This window comes from Hoplias malabaricus, chromosome 8 (assembly GCF_029633855.1).
Source record: "Hoplias malabaricus isolate fHopMal1 chromosome 8, fHopMal1.hap1, whole genome shotgun sequence".
Classification (NCBI taxonomy): Eukaryota; Metazoa; Chordata; class Actinopteri; order Characiformes; family Erythrinidae; genus Hoplias; species Hoplias malabaricus.
Genome location: NC_089807.1, coordinates 8,576,854 through 8,598,008, shown reverse-complemented (window position 1 = coordinate 8,598,008; position 21,155 = coordinate 8,576,854). Strand labels below are relative to the sequence as shown.

At 42.3% G+C, this 21,155-nt stretch overlaps 1 protein-coding gene across 1 annotated transcript; it reads right to left on the bottom strand.

The window, feature by feature from the left end:
• Nucleotides 1-1,924: 1,924 nt before the first annotated feature.
• Nucleotides 1,925-17,085, bottom strand: zfyve21 (zinc finger, FYVE domain containing 21). Its single transcript, XM_066679629.1, has 7 exons — nucleotides 16,905-17,085; nucleotides 14,175-14,225; nucleotides 13,426-13,594; nucleotides 11,292-11,367; nucleotides 10,736-10,827; nucleotides 5,893-6,023; nucleotides 1,925-5,303 (listed from the first exon to the last, which is right to left on the bottom strand). Exons 1-7 carry the CDS (start codon nucleotides 17,028-17,030, stop codon nucleotides 5,268-5,270), a joined length of 681 nt encoding a protein of 226 aa, XP_066535726.1. The 5' UTR covers nucleotides 17,031-17,085; the 3' UTR covers nucleotides 1,925-5,267.
• Between the last annotated feature and the right edge of the window lie 4,070 nt (nucleotides 17,086-21,155).

Genomic DNA, 21,155 nt, shown 5'->3' with positions numbered 1-21,155 from the left:
TTCAAGATGGTGGCCATGTTATAGACACAGCCTAAAATATAGGCCCCTCCCCCATTACTCACTGGGGTATTCAGAAATGTCATTGTCTCTTCCCTTTCTGACTTTAAAGGGTTTTATTTCAATAAAATAAAATTATTTTTTAATTTAAATAAAAGTTTTGCCCCTTTGTGTGTATGTTTGTATGTGTGTGTGTGTGTGTGTGTGTATGTGTGTTTGTGTGTGTGTATGTTTGTGTGTGATCCTAGTGTTGCCATTGACCAGAACATAGCCCTTCAGAATCCAATAACATTGGATTTGTGTGGTGTGTGTGTGTGTGTGTGTGTTGAGAAAAGCTAAGCCCGGTGCTGTGTGTGTGTGACTGTGGACTCCAGGACATTAGTCTCCACCTGACAGCCCTGACTCGTTTTTTACAATTCTCTGATGATCTCCATAAATTATCATTTATTTTTTATAAATGTTTTATTTATTCTACATTAAAGAAGGTGTTTTTTATTCAGAACATTGAAAAACTAATCCCTAGATCGAACAAATGTGTAGAAGTGTGATTACACATAAAAATAGAAATATAAATTATTTTACGTGTGTTTTACTGTCGAACCATACCGAGAACTCACTGAACACCTCTCAAATATACATTAATCAGTCATAACACTACCTTTGTTTTTCCACACACTGTCCATCCGCTCAGTGGGCGAAGTATGCAGAGCAACAGATGAGCTACCGTCTGTAATTGAGAGAATGGACAGTGAGTGTAGAAACAAGGAACTGGTTTTAATGTTTTGGTATGAATCCAAGAGGCAGAATGAACCTCTCTTACCTGCCCCCTTTCCATGTGTTATTATTAGCCACTTGTACAGTGGAGCAGATCTTTGCCACCTGGTGGCCACCCTGGTGGCCAGTAGTGTAACTGCAGGTGTCCATGCCCTATTTTAGGCCCTTTACAAAACCATCTGCTTTAACTGCTTGGTTATTAATGATTTCTAATGTTTAGCTTTAAATATCTGACATATGAACTCAGATTTCAAATCACACACTAAATCACACACACTTAAAATCAAAAATATCGCCGTACTAAACTGAAATACATCCTCCGGTTATTTCTCGCTCAAAATGTCCATTAAATTCAAATTAAAATCATAAAAACACAGTAAAATACGGAAATTAAGCACCATTATTTCCCAGTATTCAGCGTCTCCTGTGGATTTTGAGACCCAGGGATGTTCTTACACCGCTCTAAAGTTCAGTCCCAGAAATTGGTTGCATTTCCCTCTTCTCACAGTGTGCTTCTCTCCTGCGCCACGTCCTTTCAGACCCACTCTGTTAAGGTGTTCCTCTCACAGTGGAGGGATGCACACAGAGCTGTGGATGAGCTCAAATCTGAAGTGAGGATTAAACCAACACAAGGATTTGGTGTTTTTGCTCCTGGGCTCCCCCTACAGTTGCAGTGTAATTTACCTTTACAGCACTGTGCTGTAATCAAGGGGGAGGGGTGTGGTTTCCTACACTCCTCCAAAAGTTACATAGTGCAGTTTCTGCAGTGCTAAGCCCAAAGTAGCCACGACAGAGGCGCTGCTGTCCCCGTTACAGCTCAGTGGATTGTTACAATAAATTGAAGCTGTAGTTTTTAGGTAAAACTATTACTTTCTGTGATTCAATCAGGGTCTTTTTTCTCTGTGTTTTAATGAAATGTTCCACCAGTTTCCATCTTCTGTCTGAACTGGAAGTGCAGTAAACAGGGGTCTGTGTCCGAGCGGTACACGGTGCTGTAGCTGAGAATAACGAGTCTCACAGACGGTCGAACGTTATTGTCTTTAAAAGAGCTTCATTTCTGTTGGAACGTGAAACAGAAGGAAGAGACAATGGTGGATATCACTCTGTTTTATTTGAGTTTAAAGCACAGAGTGTTGGTCAGTCGCGTAAAACCTGAGAACGTTCAGAGAAGGTAAAATAATATTAATAATAATAATAAATCAAGACCAATTTACAGGGTACAAAGGACTGATTTAATCAGCGTTAAGAGGATATCATCAAAAAAAGAGAAAAAGAAAAAAATAAACATGCATTTACATTCGTAAACAGTTACAAAAGTGTTGTAGGACGAAAGTGTCCAGCGTATTCCTTTTATCAAACGCAAACAAATAAATGCTAATTAAATGCTGTATTTACGGTATTTCCAGGGAGCGCACATTATTTAAGACATAATTTTTATAGAAAATATGGATTATTTTTACATTTCCCAGAAGAGCGGCTGCCAAAATAATAAAAAAAAAAAGTGAAAAAAAAAACTTCTCATTCACATTCTCATCGTTTCCAGGGCGACGCAGAGACGAAAAACGAATCACATTTAGACTGAGAACTATGTTTTAAATAATGCGCTCGTGGGAAACGCAATCTCAAATACAACATTTTATCAGCGTTTACATATTTGCACGTGAATAAAATCCGGAAAACGCTGCTACATTTTCTCTCCAGGAGGAAACACATTTGAGAGACGATTTTCTCAGGAATACTGAACGGAATCTTTGTGTGGGAATTTCACAAAGTGACACGAAGAACAGCATCACTGTAAATTCAGACCCTGAAGGCAATGTTTCAGAGCGGTTTCTCGGGTTCGTTTACTGTGTTAACGGTGACCCACTCATACAACGAGTCTACAAATGTACCCAAGTCCAGCACAGGGTCCAGAAGAATCTGTGCAACATTGGGACAAAAGCCCAGCTGCTGAAACAACAGGGAGTACACCTGTGATATCACGATGAGTTAAAGATCATTTTGCACAGACCAGAGAGAACGTCATGTCAGGAATCGGCAGAAAACACTGGACTGGAAACTGAAGATGAATTTGACCCAATCCTGTAACAGCTTTCACCTGAAACACCACCGTCTCCACTGCGTGATGTGATGCTGTGAGCTGTGTATTGTGTTTTGTTTTGTGCTCAGTGCTGAGGGGCTCCCGAAAGCTGCTGTGTTCTAAGCGCTGGCCCTAACATCAGATCGGTCCGATCCCCAGTAATGCTTCAGTCGTCTAAGGCTCTTAAAGATCAAGGTGCTACAAAAGGTCCTTTGAGAGTTAGCATAGAAGAGCCACAAGTTCTTCTATGTGTTTAAGAGATGTGTGGGTGTTAAGAACCTTTACAGGCGTAGTTCATGAATGTAAACAAAAAAAAAAAAACACTTCTAAATATGTTTCTTCACTTCGGTTTGCACTGGAAACCGCTCTAATGTGTTTACGAAGCCCCAGTGTCTGTAAATGAGTAAAAACACAAACTGGCTTGGTCCGGTACGCTAGGCAGGCTCTCTCTCTCTCTCTCTCTCTCTGCTCATGGCAGAGGCATCTGGAGTTTTTTAGACAACTCCAAATGTTGAAAAGTATGAACCAAAACGAGAATATTGCTCTATTCCTACTCTAAAGTGGGTAGAATTGACTTATCTTTGTTGTTTCAGATCACTTAAGGTGGAAATGTCTCCATACTCAGGAGATGGCTAACTGCATTAGCGACAGTGCTACAAAACAAAACAACTCCAGTTACACGAGTTTCTGTGGGATTTCACACAGTTGAATAAACCCTTACAGAGGAGTTACACTTCAGACGCGTACAAACACTCATTTTTCTCCTCAAACACACCGCTCCACCTTAAAGGACGCTTAACTTTGGGAAGTAAATAAGGTTTTTTTTTAAATTTAAAGGTTTACAAATCCATGACATGTTCTTAAGGTTTTATCCACATTTAAACGTTATCAGCAAAAATGGTTCTATCTATTTCTAACCAAAAGTGCTTCTTCTGCGGCATCGCTCAAAGAACCCTTAGAGTGTAGAGTGTAGAGAGCACAGCTGACCTCGCTCTCTGAGTGGGTGGAAGTTGATGGTGCTGGTTAGAGCTGTTGTGTGACAGATCTGAGCGGTGTGTTTCCCTGTGGTTTTAAGTGGGCTCCTAAAAGCGGTAGTGTGAAAAGAAGCAGTGGCTTGGTCTCAAGAATTAGGGGCAGTGCAATGCAAGTTGTGTCACTGACACACAGCTGCAAGGTCCGGAGTGGGATCCTCTCCTCAGGTCACTGTCTGTGAGGAGTGTGGCGTTCCTCCTACAGTCCAAGCACACGCTGGTAGGTGGAGTGGCTGAATGTGTGAGGCACTGTGACGGACTGGTGCGGTCCAGGGCGTCTCCCCCTGCTTTGTGCCCAATTATTTCTGACACGCTTTCAGAAGATGAATGAATATATGAATGAATGAGTAACGGTATCGGGGCATTTTATAACTGCAAGCTCCGCTATCGGTTTGACTTCTGGGAAAGTGGTGTTGTGCCAGCTTTAGTGTTGCAGTGGACTCTGCTTTGGAAGAGTAATGTATACTTGGTTGAGTCAGTCACAGCGTAACTGCAGCTCAGTTAAAAAGAGGAAGGGTTTGTTTTCCCACTTACGCAACTTACTCCACACTCACATTTACTGATCGGTGTAGTGTAAGGGTCAACAAAAACGTACAAAGAGTTACAAAAACATTGTGAATATATCGGCAGTAAAAAGTACGTACAGAGCACATCGTGTTAAAATAGGAATCTGACGGCTGTGTATTTTTTTTTTTGTTTTTGTTTTTTTGCTTGTTTTAGAAAAAGTTGCTTTATGCCAGACTACACTTGGACATATTAACTGTAGAGTGTGTGCATATACACTGATCAGCCACAAGATTAAAACCACCGACAGGTGAAGTGAATAACACCGGTGATCCGGCAGGAGGAGGGGGTGTATCAGACAGTGATTGGTGAGTTCCATGTTGGATGGAGGAGGAACGGTCCGTGTAAGGATCTGAAGGCCACACGGTGATGGTTATAAGGTTTTGGTCAGTCTCCAAAACCCACTTTCAGAGGCACGTGCTGCAGTCACTCACCTGTGGGATCAGACCAGACGGACTGTTCACTTGCTGTGTAACAAAACCCCAACACTTGACAAGTGATATCAGTTTTGTGCACTTCAGCTCTTAGTGGTTTCAGTCTTGTGGCTGATTCATACACATATATACTCTATATGTTTATATTGCACTATTATCTGTGAATAATAAAGGTCCTCCCTTTTATAGAGAGATGGACAAGGTTGTGGGACCGCTCCGGTCCGGTCCGGTCCATCGGAACAGGGAGCAGAAAGCAGGGAATTCCAATAGAAAGCATGTAGGCATCTCGGAATACATGTGAGACTTTCAACATAAAACGCACACGCAGGACTGCGCTTTCTCTCTTCCTCTTGATGCTCCTTCCGTGACGGGTCTTCATCTCAGTTTTTATTGGTCCCTTGACTCATAGAGAAGCTTTGCAGCCTGCGGATGAAACAAGATCCGAAAATAAGGATTTGGAAATGACACAACCCACAAAAATACAACTTCTTTGTCATTAAAATGAGAATAAAAGGAATACGCTCTCGCTCTTCTCCACAGAGGAACACAGTTCTGTTTCTTAATGAAACGTCTGTGACCTGCTTTGGTCCAAACCCCACGAGCCCCACAGCAGTGTTCTCCCCCTGTGTAAACAGCCCCTGTTCAGAACGCCCGCTTTCAGCACCTGTTCCTTTAAATGATAATGAGCCGCTCACTGTTCACCCCGACCCCGAGCGCACAGCAGTGAGGAGCGAGGAGCAGAAGCTCTGGTTTTTAGCCGTTTTCACTCTGTTCTCTTTCTTCTCCGTTTTTACTCAGTGCTCTTATTTCTCCGCGCTCGTTGTGTCTGTTTTGCTGCTTTCAACCTCGTCTTTGTGCTCTCACATAAACACGGGTCCAGCGCTGTGATTGGACAGACTCAGACGAGGGGGCGGGGCAGTGCTAAAGTCTCAGCATTTTATGTCAAGAAGCGAAGCAGATACATACATTAATGTCAACATACACGGATTTGTAGACGTAGATGTTTGTGTACCTTGTGCATGGCTGCGAACCAGGTCGAGGCAGTCTTCTTGTCGTCGGCAGCCTCCATGCGAAGCTGCTGGGGGTCCTGAGAGCCGGGGGGCTTGTACTGTAACAGCATGCCCGTGGCTCGAGACAGGCCACCTGTACAACAGACAAGAGTGAAAGTTCATCCAGGACCACGGGTCACTTCAGGATGAGAAACGATAAATGCCAACCCAAATGGAAAGAAATGAAGAAATATTGGCAGGATGTGGTAGAAGCAGATGATAACAATACAGTCATTTACAGAAAGGTTGGCTGCACTGGAACCTGACCAGGTCTGACCACTGTGGACTGCTCCAATGTACCAAGCTGAGGGTGAGGTATAAAATGAATGGTTCAAGGGAGGATACGATGGCACCGTTTTCTTAAAGGAATACTCTCAAGTGTTTCCCCCCATATCTGTATCATTTTGATGACCATGCGCTGTTATAGCCACTGGAGGAACAAAAACACATTGACTTATGCCATTAATAATCATCACCTGTTCACTGTAGAGAGGGCACTGAGACAAAGCCAGGTCTGCTGAAACCACACAGACACCTGTAGGTAATGCAGCAGTGGATTTGGACATGCTTCGATTAAAAATAGTGTCATATCTGGTAGTGAATACACTTTTACGGGTTTTGAATATTCCAAACAAGTATTCAGACTCTCAAATCATTTTTAAACATCAGTAGCGCTTGGAGAATTTCGTCCATCTGACAGAGCAGATACGAATCAGTCCAAACAGGTTGTTCCAGATGTGTATCTGATGTAAATGAAACACAAGCCTCTTTTATTTTCTCTTTTATTTAAATAAAATAAAAATAAACACACTAGAGGAGTCTGAACACTCGCTAAATACAGCAACAAAGTCACTAAGTTGGTAACGAAGCACGTGGCCCTAGTGGACACTTGCTGTGGAGATGGTTATTAACAAACGTGCCGACCAGATTCATTTGCATACATTAAACTAACACTGTCTCTATGACCCTGCGGCAGATCCACTGGAGACTATTTACATAAACAGATTCTACTGTAACTCTCTGACTGTAACACTTCCACTCTGACACCCCTCGACTGTCTGCTGTGAGCTAGTTTAATAAAGTACAGCTTTATGGTCGATGACTGTGATAACAGTAACACCGAACTGGATAACGATGAGTGCTAGAGAACAAACAAAACAAAAAACATCTCCAGGGTCGAGAGGGAGGGAGACGGCGTGTGGCTCCGAGGGTGATTGTGACGGTTGGAGAAGGTTGTGACGTTGTGAGGAGCATGTCGACCGTTTCGAAGCCGACACTAATCAACATTTACTTTTTAGTTTTTTACCTTTTATTATTATTTTTCCTGTTTTTTTTTTTTTGTTTAATTTGTGATTTAGTTTATTGTTAGCATTTTTTCTGCTGAATTTATTCTGATTGTTATTATTATTATTTTATTCATCTTATCTTCTTATTTCTCTTCTTATTTTTTTAAATGAGAGGGGCCCTAGATGTGGCCCCACAGTTTAATTAAAGACTGATTGATTGATTGATTGATTGGTTTAAAAAAAGGCAAATCTTTAGAAAATAATACCAAAGTGTTTAAGCACTTAAAGAGTGTAAAAACAGAAGATCAGATCGTTGGGGGCTGATACTCATTTCACACTCATTCCATCTCTTTATACATTTTATAACTATTTTCAGGAAACAGAACTGGAACAGAACGGAACAAACTGGTACTGTCTCTGATCCAGGGGCTTAAAGGTATTTTTCTGTGCTTTTCTAAACACTTTGGAAATGACGGTCCTTAGTAATCAACCAAGTTAAAGATACATCAGACAGAGTTTAGGTTGAAACACTGTGTATTCCTTTAATTCACATGCAATTCATGCCCAAAAGTGCACAGAGCATCAAACAAAAATGAGTTTCTCACAGATGCACAGCTTTTAATGTGGTTGCCTTTTTATATTTCTCCAGATTCATGAGGTGTTCAAAATCAGTCTAAACTTTTATAGTTCTGTTACAAAAGAAAACACAGAAAAGGCAAATCCATTTTAAAAGCAGCAGCTAAAGGGCCGGGGTGCATTGAGGCGACACAGACAGAGAGAGAGAGAGAGAGAGAGAGAGAGAGAGAGAGAGAGAGAGAGAGAGAAAGAGAAATGCTAACCTTCAGATATAAAATGACTGTCCAGCAGAGTGGTGTAAGTATGAATATCTTTCTCTGGGCCCAGAAAAGAAAGAAGGGATCAAGCAGCCAGAGAAAACAAAAACCAAAATGTAAAGAAGCCCACAAAGGATTCATTTCAAACATTACCTAAAGAAACATTACATCACACGCTGTTTCTTTCCTGAAAGTATAAGCTGAGGTCACCTTCGGCCGAACGGAGAAAATTAGTGAAGCGTTAAAAGCAAAAACAATCAGTTACACTGCATCACAGAGAAATACAATTAACAACAACCAGCCGTGACTTTATCAACTCCACTGACCACAGAGAGGCACTGTACTTCTACAATTACATACTGTTGTTCACATGTTGCTCTGCATACTTTATTACCCCCCTTTCTCCCTGTTCCTCAGCGCTCAGGACCCCCACAGAGCAGGTGTGATGTGGTGGTGGATCATTCTCAGCGCTGCAGTGACGCTGACGTGGTGGTGGTGTGTTAGTGTGTGTTGTGCTGGTGTAGAGTGGATCAGACACAGCAGTGCTGCTGGAGTTTTTAAACCCTGTGTCCACTCTCTGTCCACTCTGTGAGACACTCCTCCCTCGTTGGTCCACCTTGTAGATGTAGAGTCAGAGACAGTAGCTCATCTGTCGCTGCACAGTGTGTGTCGCTCGTCCTCTAGTCCTTCATCAGTGACACAGGACGCTGTCGGCTGGATGTTTTTGGTCGGTGGACTGTTCTCAGTCCAGACACTGAGGGGTTTAAAAACTCCAGCAGCACTGCTGTGTCTGATCCACTCTACACCAGCACAACACACACTAACACACCACCACCACGTCAGTGTCACTGCAGAATGATCCACCACCACATCACACCTGCTCTGTGGGGGTCCTGAGCATTTAAAAAACAGGATGAAAGGGAGTATGCAGAGCAACTGATTTGAATTAATTGTAGAACTACAAAGGAGCTGAGAGATCGGCCAATAAATGCAAAAATTAGGTGATTTTAATGTTCTGGCTGATTGATGTGCTTCTATTGGCTGTCCTTGGTGTCTCATTCTCAACATGAAATACAAAACACATCAGACTCAGTGGAGTAATGCTGACTCATCGTATCCGTTTGAAACGGGAAGGAAACCGCTCTCCTCCGATCAATAATAACCACAGGAAGTCGTAGCAGCTCAGGATTGATCGGTGGAAGAAGCCAAAGAGCTTTTAGAGCCGTTCTCTCAGTATGGAAAATATTACTGTGGTGTCATTATTGAAGGGAATATACAAGGCCTAGGAATGGAGTCTTATCAGAAAAACAGTCCAATCAAGATCTGGGACACATTCACGGTTTTACTGAAAAATTTAACAAAAAACATGACAAAAAGATGTGAAATAGCAGTGAATCAAAACTGAGAATCTGCCTTTAACACACCTGTGCAAGTGTACAATCACACACACACACACACACACACTGATACAACTGTCCAGCATTCCATGTGTGTATTTTCACTGCCTCTAAACACAAGTGTGTGTGTGTGTGTGTTTTCATAGCCAAGGATGCATCAAAATATGAGTCTAAATTACAATGTACTGCAGTGATCATAAAAGCATGTTTCACATTTAAAAACATTAAAGTTCATTATTTCCATTTAAACACTTTTTATAAAATTTTGAGGATATTTCTCGCCATTTCCTGCTCTCAACTCTGTTAGTGTGCTCAAAATGGGTATAAACTTCGTGTAAATGGGTAAAAAAAAAACTGTCTCAGTCTGGTACGCTATTCTCTCTGCTTTTGGACCATTAACAGACCGCTCAGTGTTGAAAAGCATGAACCGAGAGTGAGGCTCTATTCCTGCTCCATAGGGGGGTAACACTGACTTATTTCTGCTGTTACAGTTACATTACTTAAGGTGGAACTGACTCTAAATTCAGGAGAGCGCTAACTGCATGAAAGTAAACACAGAGGGAAAGTGCTACAAAACTAAACAGCTCGAGTTACACATGAGTTTCTATGGGAATTCAAACAGTGAATAAACACCTACAGACAATTTACACTTCAGACACCAACAAGATACAGTCGCTTCTTACTCACACACACCGCTCCACCTTAAAAGATACAGTCGCTTCTTACTCACACACACCGCTCCACCTTAAAAGATACAGTGGCTTCTTACTCACACACACCGCTCCACCTTAAAAGATACAGTCGCTTCTTACTCACACACACCGCTCCACCTTAAAAGATACAGTCGCTTCTTACTCACACACACCGCTCCACCTTAAAAGATACAGTGGCTTCTTACTCACACACACCGCTCCACCTTAAAAGATACAGTGGCTTCTTACTCACACACACCACTCCACCTTAAAAGATACAGTGGCTTCTTACTCACACACACTGCTCCACCTTAAAAGATACAGCCGCTTCTTACTCACACACACCGCTCCACCTTAAAAGATACAGTCTCTTCGTACTCACACACACTGCTCCACATTAAAAGATAGTCGCTTCTTACTCACACACACCGCTCCACCTTAAAAGATAGTCACTTCTTACTCACACACACCGCTCCACCTTAAACTTTGTAAACAGTGAAGTGGAGGCAGTGCAGCTGTAAAAGTACAATGCAATTTCTTAATTTTATTTATGAAATAAAAATGATTCCCTTATATCTCTCTAAAAGTGGGATCTTACCCCCAGGTGTGGAGCCCTCTGTCTGCACTTCCATTGTGGAGATACGAGACAACTCCACCTCAAAATGGCTCTCACCATCCAGGAACAGATACCTAGGGTAAAGACAGGGTCCATTTATAAGGGTGTGGTAAACTAAATGGCCACAAAACATAAAGATACATATTTTTCTTTGAAGAGAGTGACTATGGTGGAGTGCACTGGTTTCCATAGTAACAATGCAGGTGTTTGATGCTGGTTGTCGCAGTAATGATGTCGACATTGACTCATAATAAAAACACAGAGGGTTGTCAGGGTAACAACACAGCTTTGTTGTCATAGTAATGACAGACCCTGGTTGTTACAGTAGTAATGTAGATTTTGGTTGTCATAGTAACAGTGAAGATGCTGGTTGACACATTAACAACACTGGGTTGAGTAGTGAGAAGGCAAGAGGCTCCGCCTTCAAATGACACACACAAAACCCACAAGAAATTGGAGTATATCAGACGACAGTTAATGTTTTCACAGTTTATGACCCTGTTAAATGCGAGTGAGTGAGTGTGTGTGTGTAGGCTACCTGTGGTTGTTTGACAGACGGCACACCATGGTTTCTGATTTCTCAGAGGAACCTACTGTGACCAGAAACGTGCCTCCTACAATAAAGACACAGCATTACAACAGAAAAAGAAAGCCTACATTAAAGATCTGGTAAACGTGTGTACTGAAAAACATCTAGCGTTCCAATGACACGAATGAATGATGAATTAATTGCTGCTTATAATTTCGGCACGTGTATGCGTGCGGGGGAAATTAATTTAAGCAATATCACAAGTAAGACTATGTTAACAGCAAAGTATAAAGGGGACATGTCAGGAAAATAACATGTGCATGTTAATGTGTGCATCTGGAGCCCACCAACACACACACTGTGAAACAAGACCCCTCCAGTCAGTTTTCTGTGTGCTTTACGTCAGGAATCACAGGGTAAAACGAGCTGTTGTGATTCTGGTCCGTTCCTGCCGTCAAGTGCAGAACAATCGCCCCGCCCCCTCGTCTGACTCTGTCCAATCACAGCGCTGGACCCAGGTTTATGTGAGAGCGCAAAACAGACACAAAAATCACTGAGTAAAAATAGAGAAAACGAGAACAGGGAAGAAAGAGAACAGAGTGAAAACGGCTAAAAACCAGAGCTTCTGCTCCTCGCTCCTCACTGCTGTGCGCTCGGGGTCGGGGTGAACAGCGAGCGGCTCATTATCATTTAAAGGAACAGGTGCTGAAAGCGGGCGTTCTGAACAGGGGCTGTTTACACAGGGGGAGAACACTGCTGTGGGGCTCGTGGGGTTTGGACCGAAGCGGGTCACAGACGTTTCATTAAGAAACAGAACTGTGTTCCACTGTGGAGACGAGGAGAATGTCCTCATTAAATCACTGCTTTTGGCACAGACAGTAAGTGACAGGTTACTATTAATATGTGGGCGCTGATATAGAACACTGTTCTGTATCAAAAACCAATATCAAAAGACATTTGTTTGCCTAATGGGTCTTCAGTTAATAGATGACTTATTACAACAGAAAGAGCACGTGTGTTCCATGTGTTGAAAGCTAAAAGCAGAGCCACACACACACACACACACACACACACACACACACACACACACACAAAAACCACTGACACTGCAAATATGGTAAAGGCAGGAAATAACAAAGCAGCTCCTTGGACTCAGACCAGTTTAAAGACATTCTGCTACCAGCTGTGATTCTACTTAAGACACTTACAGGAACCGAGCGAATGCAGTGGAGCCAAGGAAAACAAAATCTCAGGAAACAGTTGGCGTATGGACTAACAGACACTAGGCCTGTCACAATGGGCATTGTTTGTGACTGATGTGACGTCCCAGTATTAACATTATCATTTTAATAGAGATATTTAACCCTGATATAATCACAATATTAGAGGAGAGTACTGCAGTTACACCCCTTCTTCAATCGTCTGTAAACCAACAGGCCAGTAAACACAGTATATATGTTTATTAACTCTATATTGTTATTATAGTGACAGGCCTAAGTAGAATTGGGTGGTATAACGATAATATTGTACACCGCCGTATTTAAAAATGTGGATATTTATGACGCGTGTGTGGTGAATCAAATTTCTGTTCTGTTTTTCAGCACAAGGCCAGAGTTCATTCATGTGCATTTAAGAGAGCCGCAGGGAGGGGGCGCTGTGGGGGCTCACTGACTGCTGACGTCACACTCTGAAAACAGTTAGAGAGAAAACACAAGCCCAGTCGCCCGCCGCAGTGTGAGTGTAGCGCTGAGTTTGGGTTAAAACAGAGAGGAATGAAGCCGAAAACAGACACAACACTCAGAAGAGCCTTCACTCGACTCTGTGCTCACAGCTGTGAGGCTTTATCTCTAAACATGTGTGATTTGAGCCTCAGTTTCGCTGGAAAACCATCTGCTGTCGTGTGCTAAACCACAAGTGTCTGTTAGCAGCCAGCTGTGCTTCTACAGTGTGGAACCACCTTATTTCACTTATTTTCTGTTCCTCCAGCACCACACACTGAAATCTGAGGACACCGCCCAGATACAGAGGGATTAATTTACCTGGTTGAAAATATCCTCCCTCTTAATGCTCACTATGACTGACCTGGACTCCCAGATGCCAGAGCTGAGTGTGTGTGTGTGTGTGTGTTGTTTGTCAGACGCACCGATCATCAGAACTTTGAGCTGCTTGTCATAGAACTCCACTTCTTTCTGTGAGATGAGACTGCACTCCGCACACTGTCTGACCGGGTCAACGAAGCACATCCTCGGCAAGGCCACCTTCTTACAGCAGCATTTATCACAGAAACACCTGCCACAGCGCCGACAGTGGTGCTGAAACACACACACACACACAATAAGAAGTGCTGCCACAAGATCTAGAAAACTGAGTAACTGAGTACAGTAGTCCCCTCTTATCCACAGGGTTATGTTAAAAAAACTGTGAATAACAGCGAACCCTATCTATGTTTATTCACACACCTATGAGCAAGTGTGATCTGGAGACGCTGAACAAAGACATGCTTCCTGTCCTGAGCAGGGCACTGCAAGACCATTTCAGAACAGCATGCATTTTAAACCATATTAACCTCGCAGAACTACAAAGTGCTCCTGAGAAACTGGGCAGTGAGAGTAGAGACAAGGAGGTGGTAATAATGTTATGGCTGAACAGTGCGTGCACACACACACATGCACATGCACACACACACACACACACCCACACACACACATGCACATGCACACGGACACACACCAAAAATGAGAACTAGTGGAAAGAAGTAAAGGAATAAAAACAGAACTGTGCAAATGAATGGTTTTTAGAGCCACAAGATTTTAAAAGAACCCCAAAGTCACTGAACGTAAAAATAAAGAGACTCCGCTCACTCTGAAACGGCACGAAATGGACCTTACTCACTTTTCTGGTGATGAAGTCGAATTTTGTGTCACACTGCATGCATCTGGGGCACTGAAACACAACCGGCAGCAGACAGACTCAATCAGAATTAAATACATATGAGAATAAGATATATATTAAATATCTGCATTAAAGGAACACCATGTAAGATTTGGGTTTTCGGCTCCTGGGGCTCCCCCTAGTGTAAATAATTTTTACAGCACTGTTATAAAGTCAATGGAGAAGCATTGATTCTCTGCCCTCCTCCAAGTGTTACATAGTGTGGTTTCTGCAGTGCTGAACCAAGAGTAGCCAAAACAGTGACTCTATTCTGTCCATTACAGATCAGTGAAGCATCTCAATGACTCTGAAGATGTAATTTTAAGGTAAAAATATTACGTAGTGTTCCTTTAACTGTGAAAACCAATGATTATTTCTCAATATTATATTATAAAACGAAATAATAAGCATAACACATACTATTTACTGCAACTGACTGATTACATTAGTACAGATGAATATAGTCACTGTCCAATTAAAACATTTAAAATGTAACTTTACAAAAGAAAAAACAATAAATCTACTTGACTTTTAATAAAGGTGAATGTCAAATGTAGGGAATGTGATGATCCGACTTTCAGTTCCGATACCGATATCAACACAGAACCTTTGAGTATCGGTCAATATCCGATAATGATCCGATACATTGCCGCATTAATAAACTATACACCTCACCTTTTGGGAGAGACTTAAGGAATAAGGGCTAAATTAATTGTCACGAACATGAACAATGGTGCAGGACCTTGGTCTTCAAATTCCTGTTTATCCGAGACACGATCCAGCTAACTTTGATAATATCGGTCCCAATATCAATATCCTAATCTCGGATTGGTGCATCCCTAGTAAAGAAATTTTATTCAGGGTTGTCATTAATTAAATAACAACAAATGTAAGTTACATTTACAGACATGGATATTGAGGGAGGAGACAGTGCTGTTCCTTCACGTCCTCCGCCATGTTTCTGTCAGTCGATGGAACCAAACCAGGGACCCTTCGTGTCCACTTCTCTCGTGTAACTTGATATTTACAAGCTTTCAAATTTAAATATGACTGCATGAATTAAAGCTGATTACATAGATGTACTTAATAGAAGATGCATGACCAGTAGTTCCATAGTTGTTACACATGCTATCATCACGTTATCCACCAGTAATAACAGACGACAAAAAACAAGATTAAAAAATAAACGCAAAGAGGTCACTGGAGTCTTTGTTTGTTTGTGTCTCCTGCTCCAACACGTCCAGTTTGACCGGGGGAAGGGTTTAGTAATGTGCCGAGGAGTGGATTTACGGGTGAAACGTTAAAAACTTATTCATACGGCTTCCAGGAACAGGACTGAAAATTGCTGACCTCCACAATAAAACCCTTCTCCGAGTGACACCATTACAGACATGACTCATCACAGCAGCTGACACTGTCTCCAGATGTCCTGCCTGGGACCACGTTTGGTTGGTACTGACCACTGCACACCGGGAACTCCTCACGGGACCTGAGTTTAGGAGACACTCCGTCCAAAGCTTAGGGCCGTCACGATGTGGCGCTGGTCAAACTGGTTCAGATCCGTACACTGACTACACCCTGTCTCCAACACCCACTTCAAGAACTGACTGTTCACTTCCAAAACATAAATGCCTTAATTCACATCTTTAATTTATAATAAATAAAAGTTTAACTATTTGAGAAAGAACTGAAAAGTTAGTGGCTCTTGAAAAATACTCCTGACAGCAGGGGATTAGTCTGAGTTCGGTTTAATAGAGTCAGCTAACTTTAGTCAGACAAAGATTTGCTGTTCACACACACACACACACCTAAATGAATGGGTAGTAAGTTTGTCTTTAAAAGACCAGAATGTACAGTTGGTTTGTTTTTTTTTAATTAACTTAATACCATTTTTAAATAGTTGTTATTTCACACAGATGAGCATTTATCTAAAACCTGGAAGATTCATTTAAAATATCCACACTAATATATTTTAGAGAAAAGACAATAATCACAATAATAACAGCAGTATTTCTAACCACAATACAACAGCTGCAAGATTTAAGGTGGACCGGATAATTCGACTAACCAGACAGATTCACGTAACTTTAAAATGAGGTAAATTATTTTATTTCTATCCGGATTAGGGAAATAAATCACCTTTTATGAAAATATATTAAGTAGCCGCCTTATTAACGTTTATAAGGAATTAAACTGGGCATGAATCTTAAGTTTCCTTAACGGTCGAAATTAAAAGTCCACCTTAAATGCTGCAGCAGCTACATTCTAGTTTAATTATTTTTGCAGACTTTACAAACATTAAAATCAGTAAGATTAACGTTAATTACAGCACTTAGTGACTTTTTAAGACACCAAATCAACAACACCTCGACATAAAAACAATGAAACCTAAGGAACTAGCTACATTTATAAAGTTACGATCCACTTTTTGTTGGAATTCTCCGTTCCACCTTAAATGACTTCACTGGGCGCTACATTAGCACAATAACTAATATTTACACATTGAACACAGGAGAAACTTCTGTTCATTGAGAAAACCAAAGACACTCGACAACTTAAGGACGCACAGCGAGAGGCGATCCGCTTTTCCAAAAGCACCGTTTAAGGTGGAACGGGGAGTTCGGAGAGAAGCTGAGCTCGGCTCGGTTTTCAGGGCTGGGCCGCTCGGTTCTGGAGCGGGGTCGTGCTCACCTCTTTATCAGGGACCCACTGCGGCTCGTCCAGGGAGAACGGGCTGGTAAAGGCTCCGTTCTCCGGCACCATGCGCAGTCCACTCGGGCTTCGGATCAGCTTCTTACCGTCAGGAACCGCTGACATTTTTCCATCAAACTCTCTCCGTCTCTCCGCCGCCCTCAGCTGTTGTTTTGCCTCCGCGTTCAAATCTCCTCTTACTGCCTACCCACTATGTAGTGCACTCGAATAGGTCACAAAACTGCACCCTTCTCTAGAATAAAAGTGTAGTAAATGTTCTCGTGGGATTTTTTCCTGGTGAGTGTCAACAGTTTGATATTTATGAAAAGACACATGATTTTTGATTTTGCTATACTTCTGAGGACCTTACACTGAAATAATACTGTAGCTAATTAATGCTAGACCTGCACCTAAATCTAACTCACACTTTATCCTGAGCAACTAAAAGACAATCATTTTATTCGTTTAGGTTTACACATTAATGAACCAGTTTTTGTCAAATAAATAAATAATTAAATTAAAATAAATATGTAATTGAATTTAATTGAGTTTGTTAAGGGCGGCACATAGTGTCACAGTCACACAGCTCCAGGGGCCTGGAGGTTGTGGGTTCGATTCCCGCTCTGGGTGACTGTTTGTGAGGAGTGTGGTGTGTTCTCTCTGTGTCTGCGTGGGTTTCCTCCGGGTGACTGTCTGTGAGGAGTTGGTGTGTTCTCCCTGTGTCTGCGTGGGTTTCCTCCGGGTGACTGTCTGTGAGGAGTTGGTGTGTTCTCTCTGTGTCTGCGTGGGTTTCCTCCGGGTGACTGTCTGTGAGGAGTGTGGTGTGTTCTCTCTGTGTCTGCGTGGGTTTCCTCGGGTGACTGTCTGTGAGGAGTTGGTGTGTTCTCCCTGTGTCTGCGTGGGTTTCCTCCGGGTGACTGTCTGTGAGGAGTTGGTGTGTTCTCCCTGTGTCTGCGTGGGTTTCCTCCGGGTGACTGTCTGTGAGGAGTGTGGTGTGTTCTCTCTGTGTCTGCGTGGGTTTCCTCCGGGTGACTGTCTGTGAGGAGCGTGGTGTGTTCTCTCTGTGTCTGCGTGGGTTTCCTCCGGGTGACTGTCTGTGAGGAGTGTGGTGTGTTCTCCCTGTGTCTGCGTGGGTTTCCTCCAGGTGCTCCTGTTTCCTCCCACAGTCCAAAAAGCACACGTTGGTAGGTGGATTGGCGACCCAAAAAGTGTCCATAGGTGTGAGTGTGTGAGTGAATGTGTGTGAGTGAATGTGTGTGTGTGTCTGTGTTGCCCTGTGAAGGACTGGCGCCCCCTCCAGGGTGTATTCCCGCCTTGTGCCCAATGATTCCAGGTAGGCTCTGGACCCAACGCAACCCTGAACTGGATAAGGGTTACAAATAATGAATGAATGAATGAAACACAATTAAAAAAGTTAATTAAAAGCATTTCTATAGATTTCGCAATGTGAGCTTGCTCCACCACTGTGGGTTTGTTTCTGCTGATCCTCTACCTCATATTTGGAGCTGCATCTGGCTGTCGTCAAGTCCGTTTCCCCCACCGTTCCAAGCTCTGCAGCCCACGAGTTCCTGTGCAGCCTTGGCCTCTTCTGCTTCTCCACCTCTCGCTTTGACCGACATAAACAGTGAGCCCCCACCTCCGCCTCCATCGTTAGATTGCGGCCCTGGGCCTCGTGTTAAACAGCTTCTCCGGCTAAACAGCTAAAGGACCGCCTCTGGTTTGGGGCCGCATTCGGACATTGTCGCGCCTGCTTCCAGCTCCGACTGCCCTCAGCAGCATGTTTTCCTCCTCCTAACACTACTAACTGCCTCTTGAGTGAAACCCTGCATCGGCCTCCATCGCCTGCATGCAGCTTTGAGCCTCCCCTTATCTTCATATCGGGCTGAACTGATACAGGACTGCCACGTGTTTGGGGATGCAATCATTTGTTATCTCAGACTGATTGGTAAACAGAGTGCTAAACAAAATGGTGGACCAGAAGTGGCCTACAGTCAGTGGTGTGCCAATCTTAGTAATCCAGTGGACCAACGCATATGCTCCCTGTCTGGGGTGAAAGCCTTCAGAATATATCATTATTATGAATTTTAATTGTTAATCGATGGATTGTGAACACATTGGATATTTCAAATGTGCTTTTACAAATGATGGAATCCAAGCTTTGCGATTTCATAATTAGATATTAAATTAATTACAAGATTAAACCATTCTCAGAACATCCCATTTATCTTCCCACTTCCCACAAACCGGGGCATGTGATAATAAATGGGCACCAGGTACGCTGGCGTTGAATGTGTATTTCCACACAGACAATGGTAGTGAGTGTGTGTGTTCAGAATGCCATTTTCCCATGAGTCACTAGGTGTCCTAGTGACTAGTTAATTAAACTAGTTAATTAAAAAAGTTTGATGCTGCTCTAAAATGGATGGCACATTTCATGTTAATGTGCTGTTTGTAGTAATGTATGTGCTCCGCCGTGGAACTTGTGGTTGCCATATTCATTGCAGGTGGCAAGAAAATAATAAAAGCTGCATCAACCACACTCCATTATTGACGGGGGCAGGCGAGGACCAGGGTTACATTTGTATATCTATGGACTGTCAAAAACCAGACAAACCACACAAACCAGAATACACAGACACAACGTGCCATGCTGCTGCACGACAAAGCGAATCTGTAATGGTTGGCTCTCTGACCACCAGAGAGAGACATTACTCCCTCTACTAATTACTAATATTTGTAAAAAGGCTAAGACATTCTGCACTTCCCCTTACTATCTTCTTTTCGAGCTTCTAAATATTTACAATGGGTTTTTGCTCCTCTCTCTCTCTCTATCAAAATAAATAAATAAATAAATAAATAAAAAATTGTACCTCATACCTCTCTCCCCTTTTGCTTTAACTTTACCTTCTGTGCTTCTAGTTAGGAAATCCTTTCAGTCTTGTTATTTCATGCTCTCTGCTTGGGGAGGCCAGTTATCCTCTGGCTGCTTTTGATCTTTTTCTTTTGAACTGCTCTGAGATCTAGTTGTTCTGCACCTGAGTCTTACCCCTTACTTCCTGTGGTGAATACCACCATTACAGAATCTTTAGTCTCCCGATCTGGTATTACACAGAACTGGGAAAATGTATACTGCCCAGATTAGCCTTCCCTCCATTTTGGATTTTCACCCATCTGTGCCTACTCATCTTTGTGTCTATTGGTTGATGTGTTTTCAAAAGTTAAAATGGTTTGAGGTTTGGAGGAGCGTCACTGACTGAATTTAAGCACATGTGTAGTCTGTCAGAGCTAATGCGGATTCCTAACTGAAATTTGAGGATTGCATTTCTGATGCTCTCTCAATCTCTACTGTGTAGGAACCTTAATTCCAAATCAGATGCATCATCCGATTGTTGTGAAAGGAAGGCTCTGACACAGTTTAAAGGATAAAGAAAGGCTTGTTTTATCAGGCATTTTAAGGTTTCCTACTTTGGTTCATAGACTGGGGACTGTATTGAAAATGTTAGCTGAAGGCAGTAGCTTAAAAAAGCAGATTTTGTGATGAGGTAAATAATTTAAATTAACGGGTGTAATTTTGCATAAGATGTTTTATTCATGTAATAAATTAACTCTGAGAAAAGTACGTTTTATTAAAGATCTACACAATGTCCTTTAGTCATTGCACATAAACCGAAAAATATGCACCTTTGACAAGCAAGATACCTGCCATTTTTATGGAGATGTTTGGAGCAAAGCCAAAGGCAACAGTGTGACTGTCACCGCACTGAAGGTAAATTATTGAACTTATCTTTTATTATTGTAATAATGGATTGGTCCATGTGCGTTTTGACAGTATGAGTCAAGATTGCATCTTTCAGATTGTAATGCACAAGACACTTTCCTATGGAAAAAGTAGTCCATGTAAAGTTAACATTAGAGAGCTGTTGATGAAGATCTGAAGCTGCTTGTTTCAGTGAGGTAGCTACATAAACATTTAAAATCGTTCACTAGCCTGGTTTGTATGCTGGATATGATAAAGCCGTCCTTGTAATTTTATTTAATTGAGTGTGAGACACTTTGTAGAAGATATTCTGAACCATTGACAGGATATAAACTGGACCCACTGATCCTGCTGTCTTCAACAGGGAAATCTGTGGTCAGTCGTGTCACTTCCTGATTGGCTTGTCATGCAATGAATACTGGGAATGCGAGAGACTGCACAAGAACCAGCATGAAGCAAATCTCTGGCATGCCGTTCAATCAACTATGCACTGA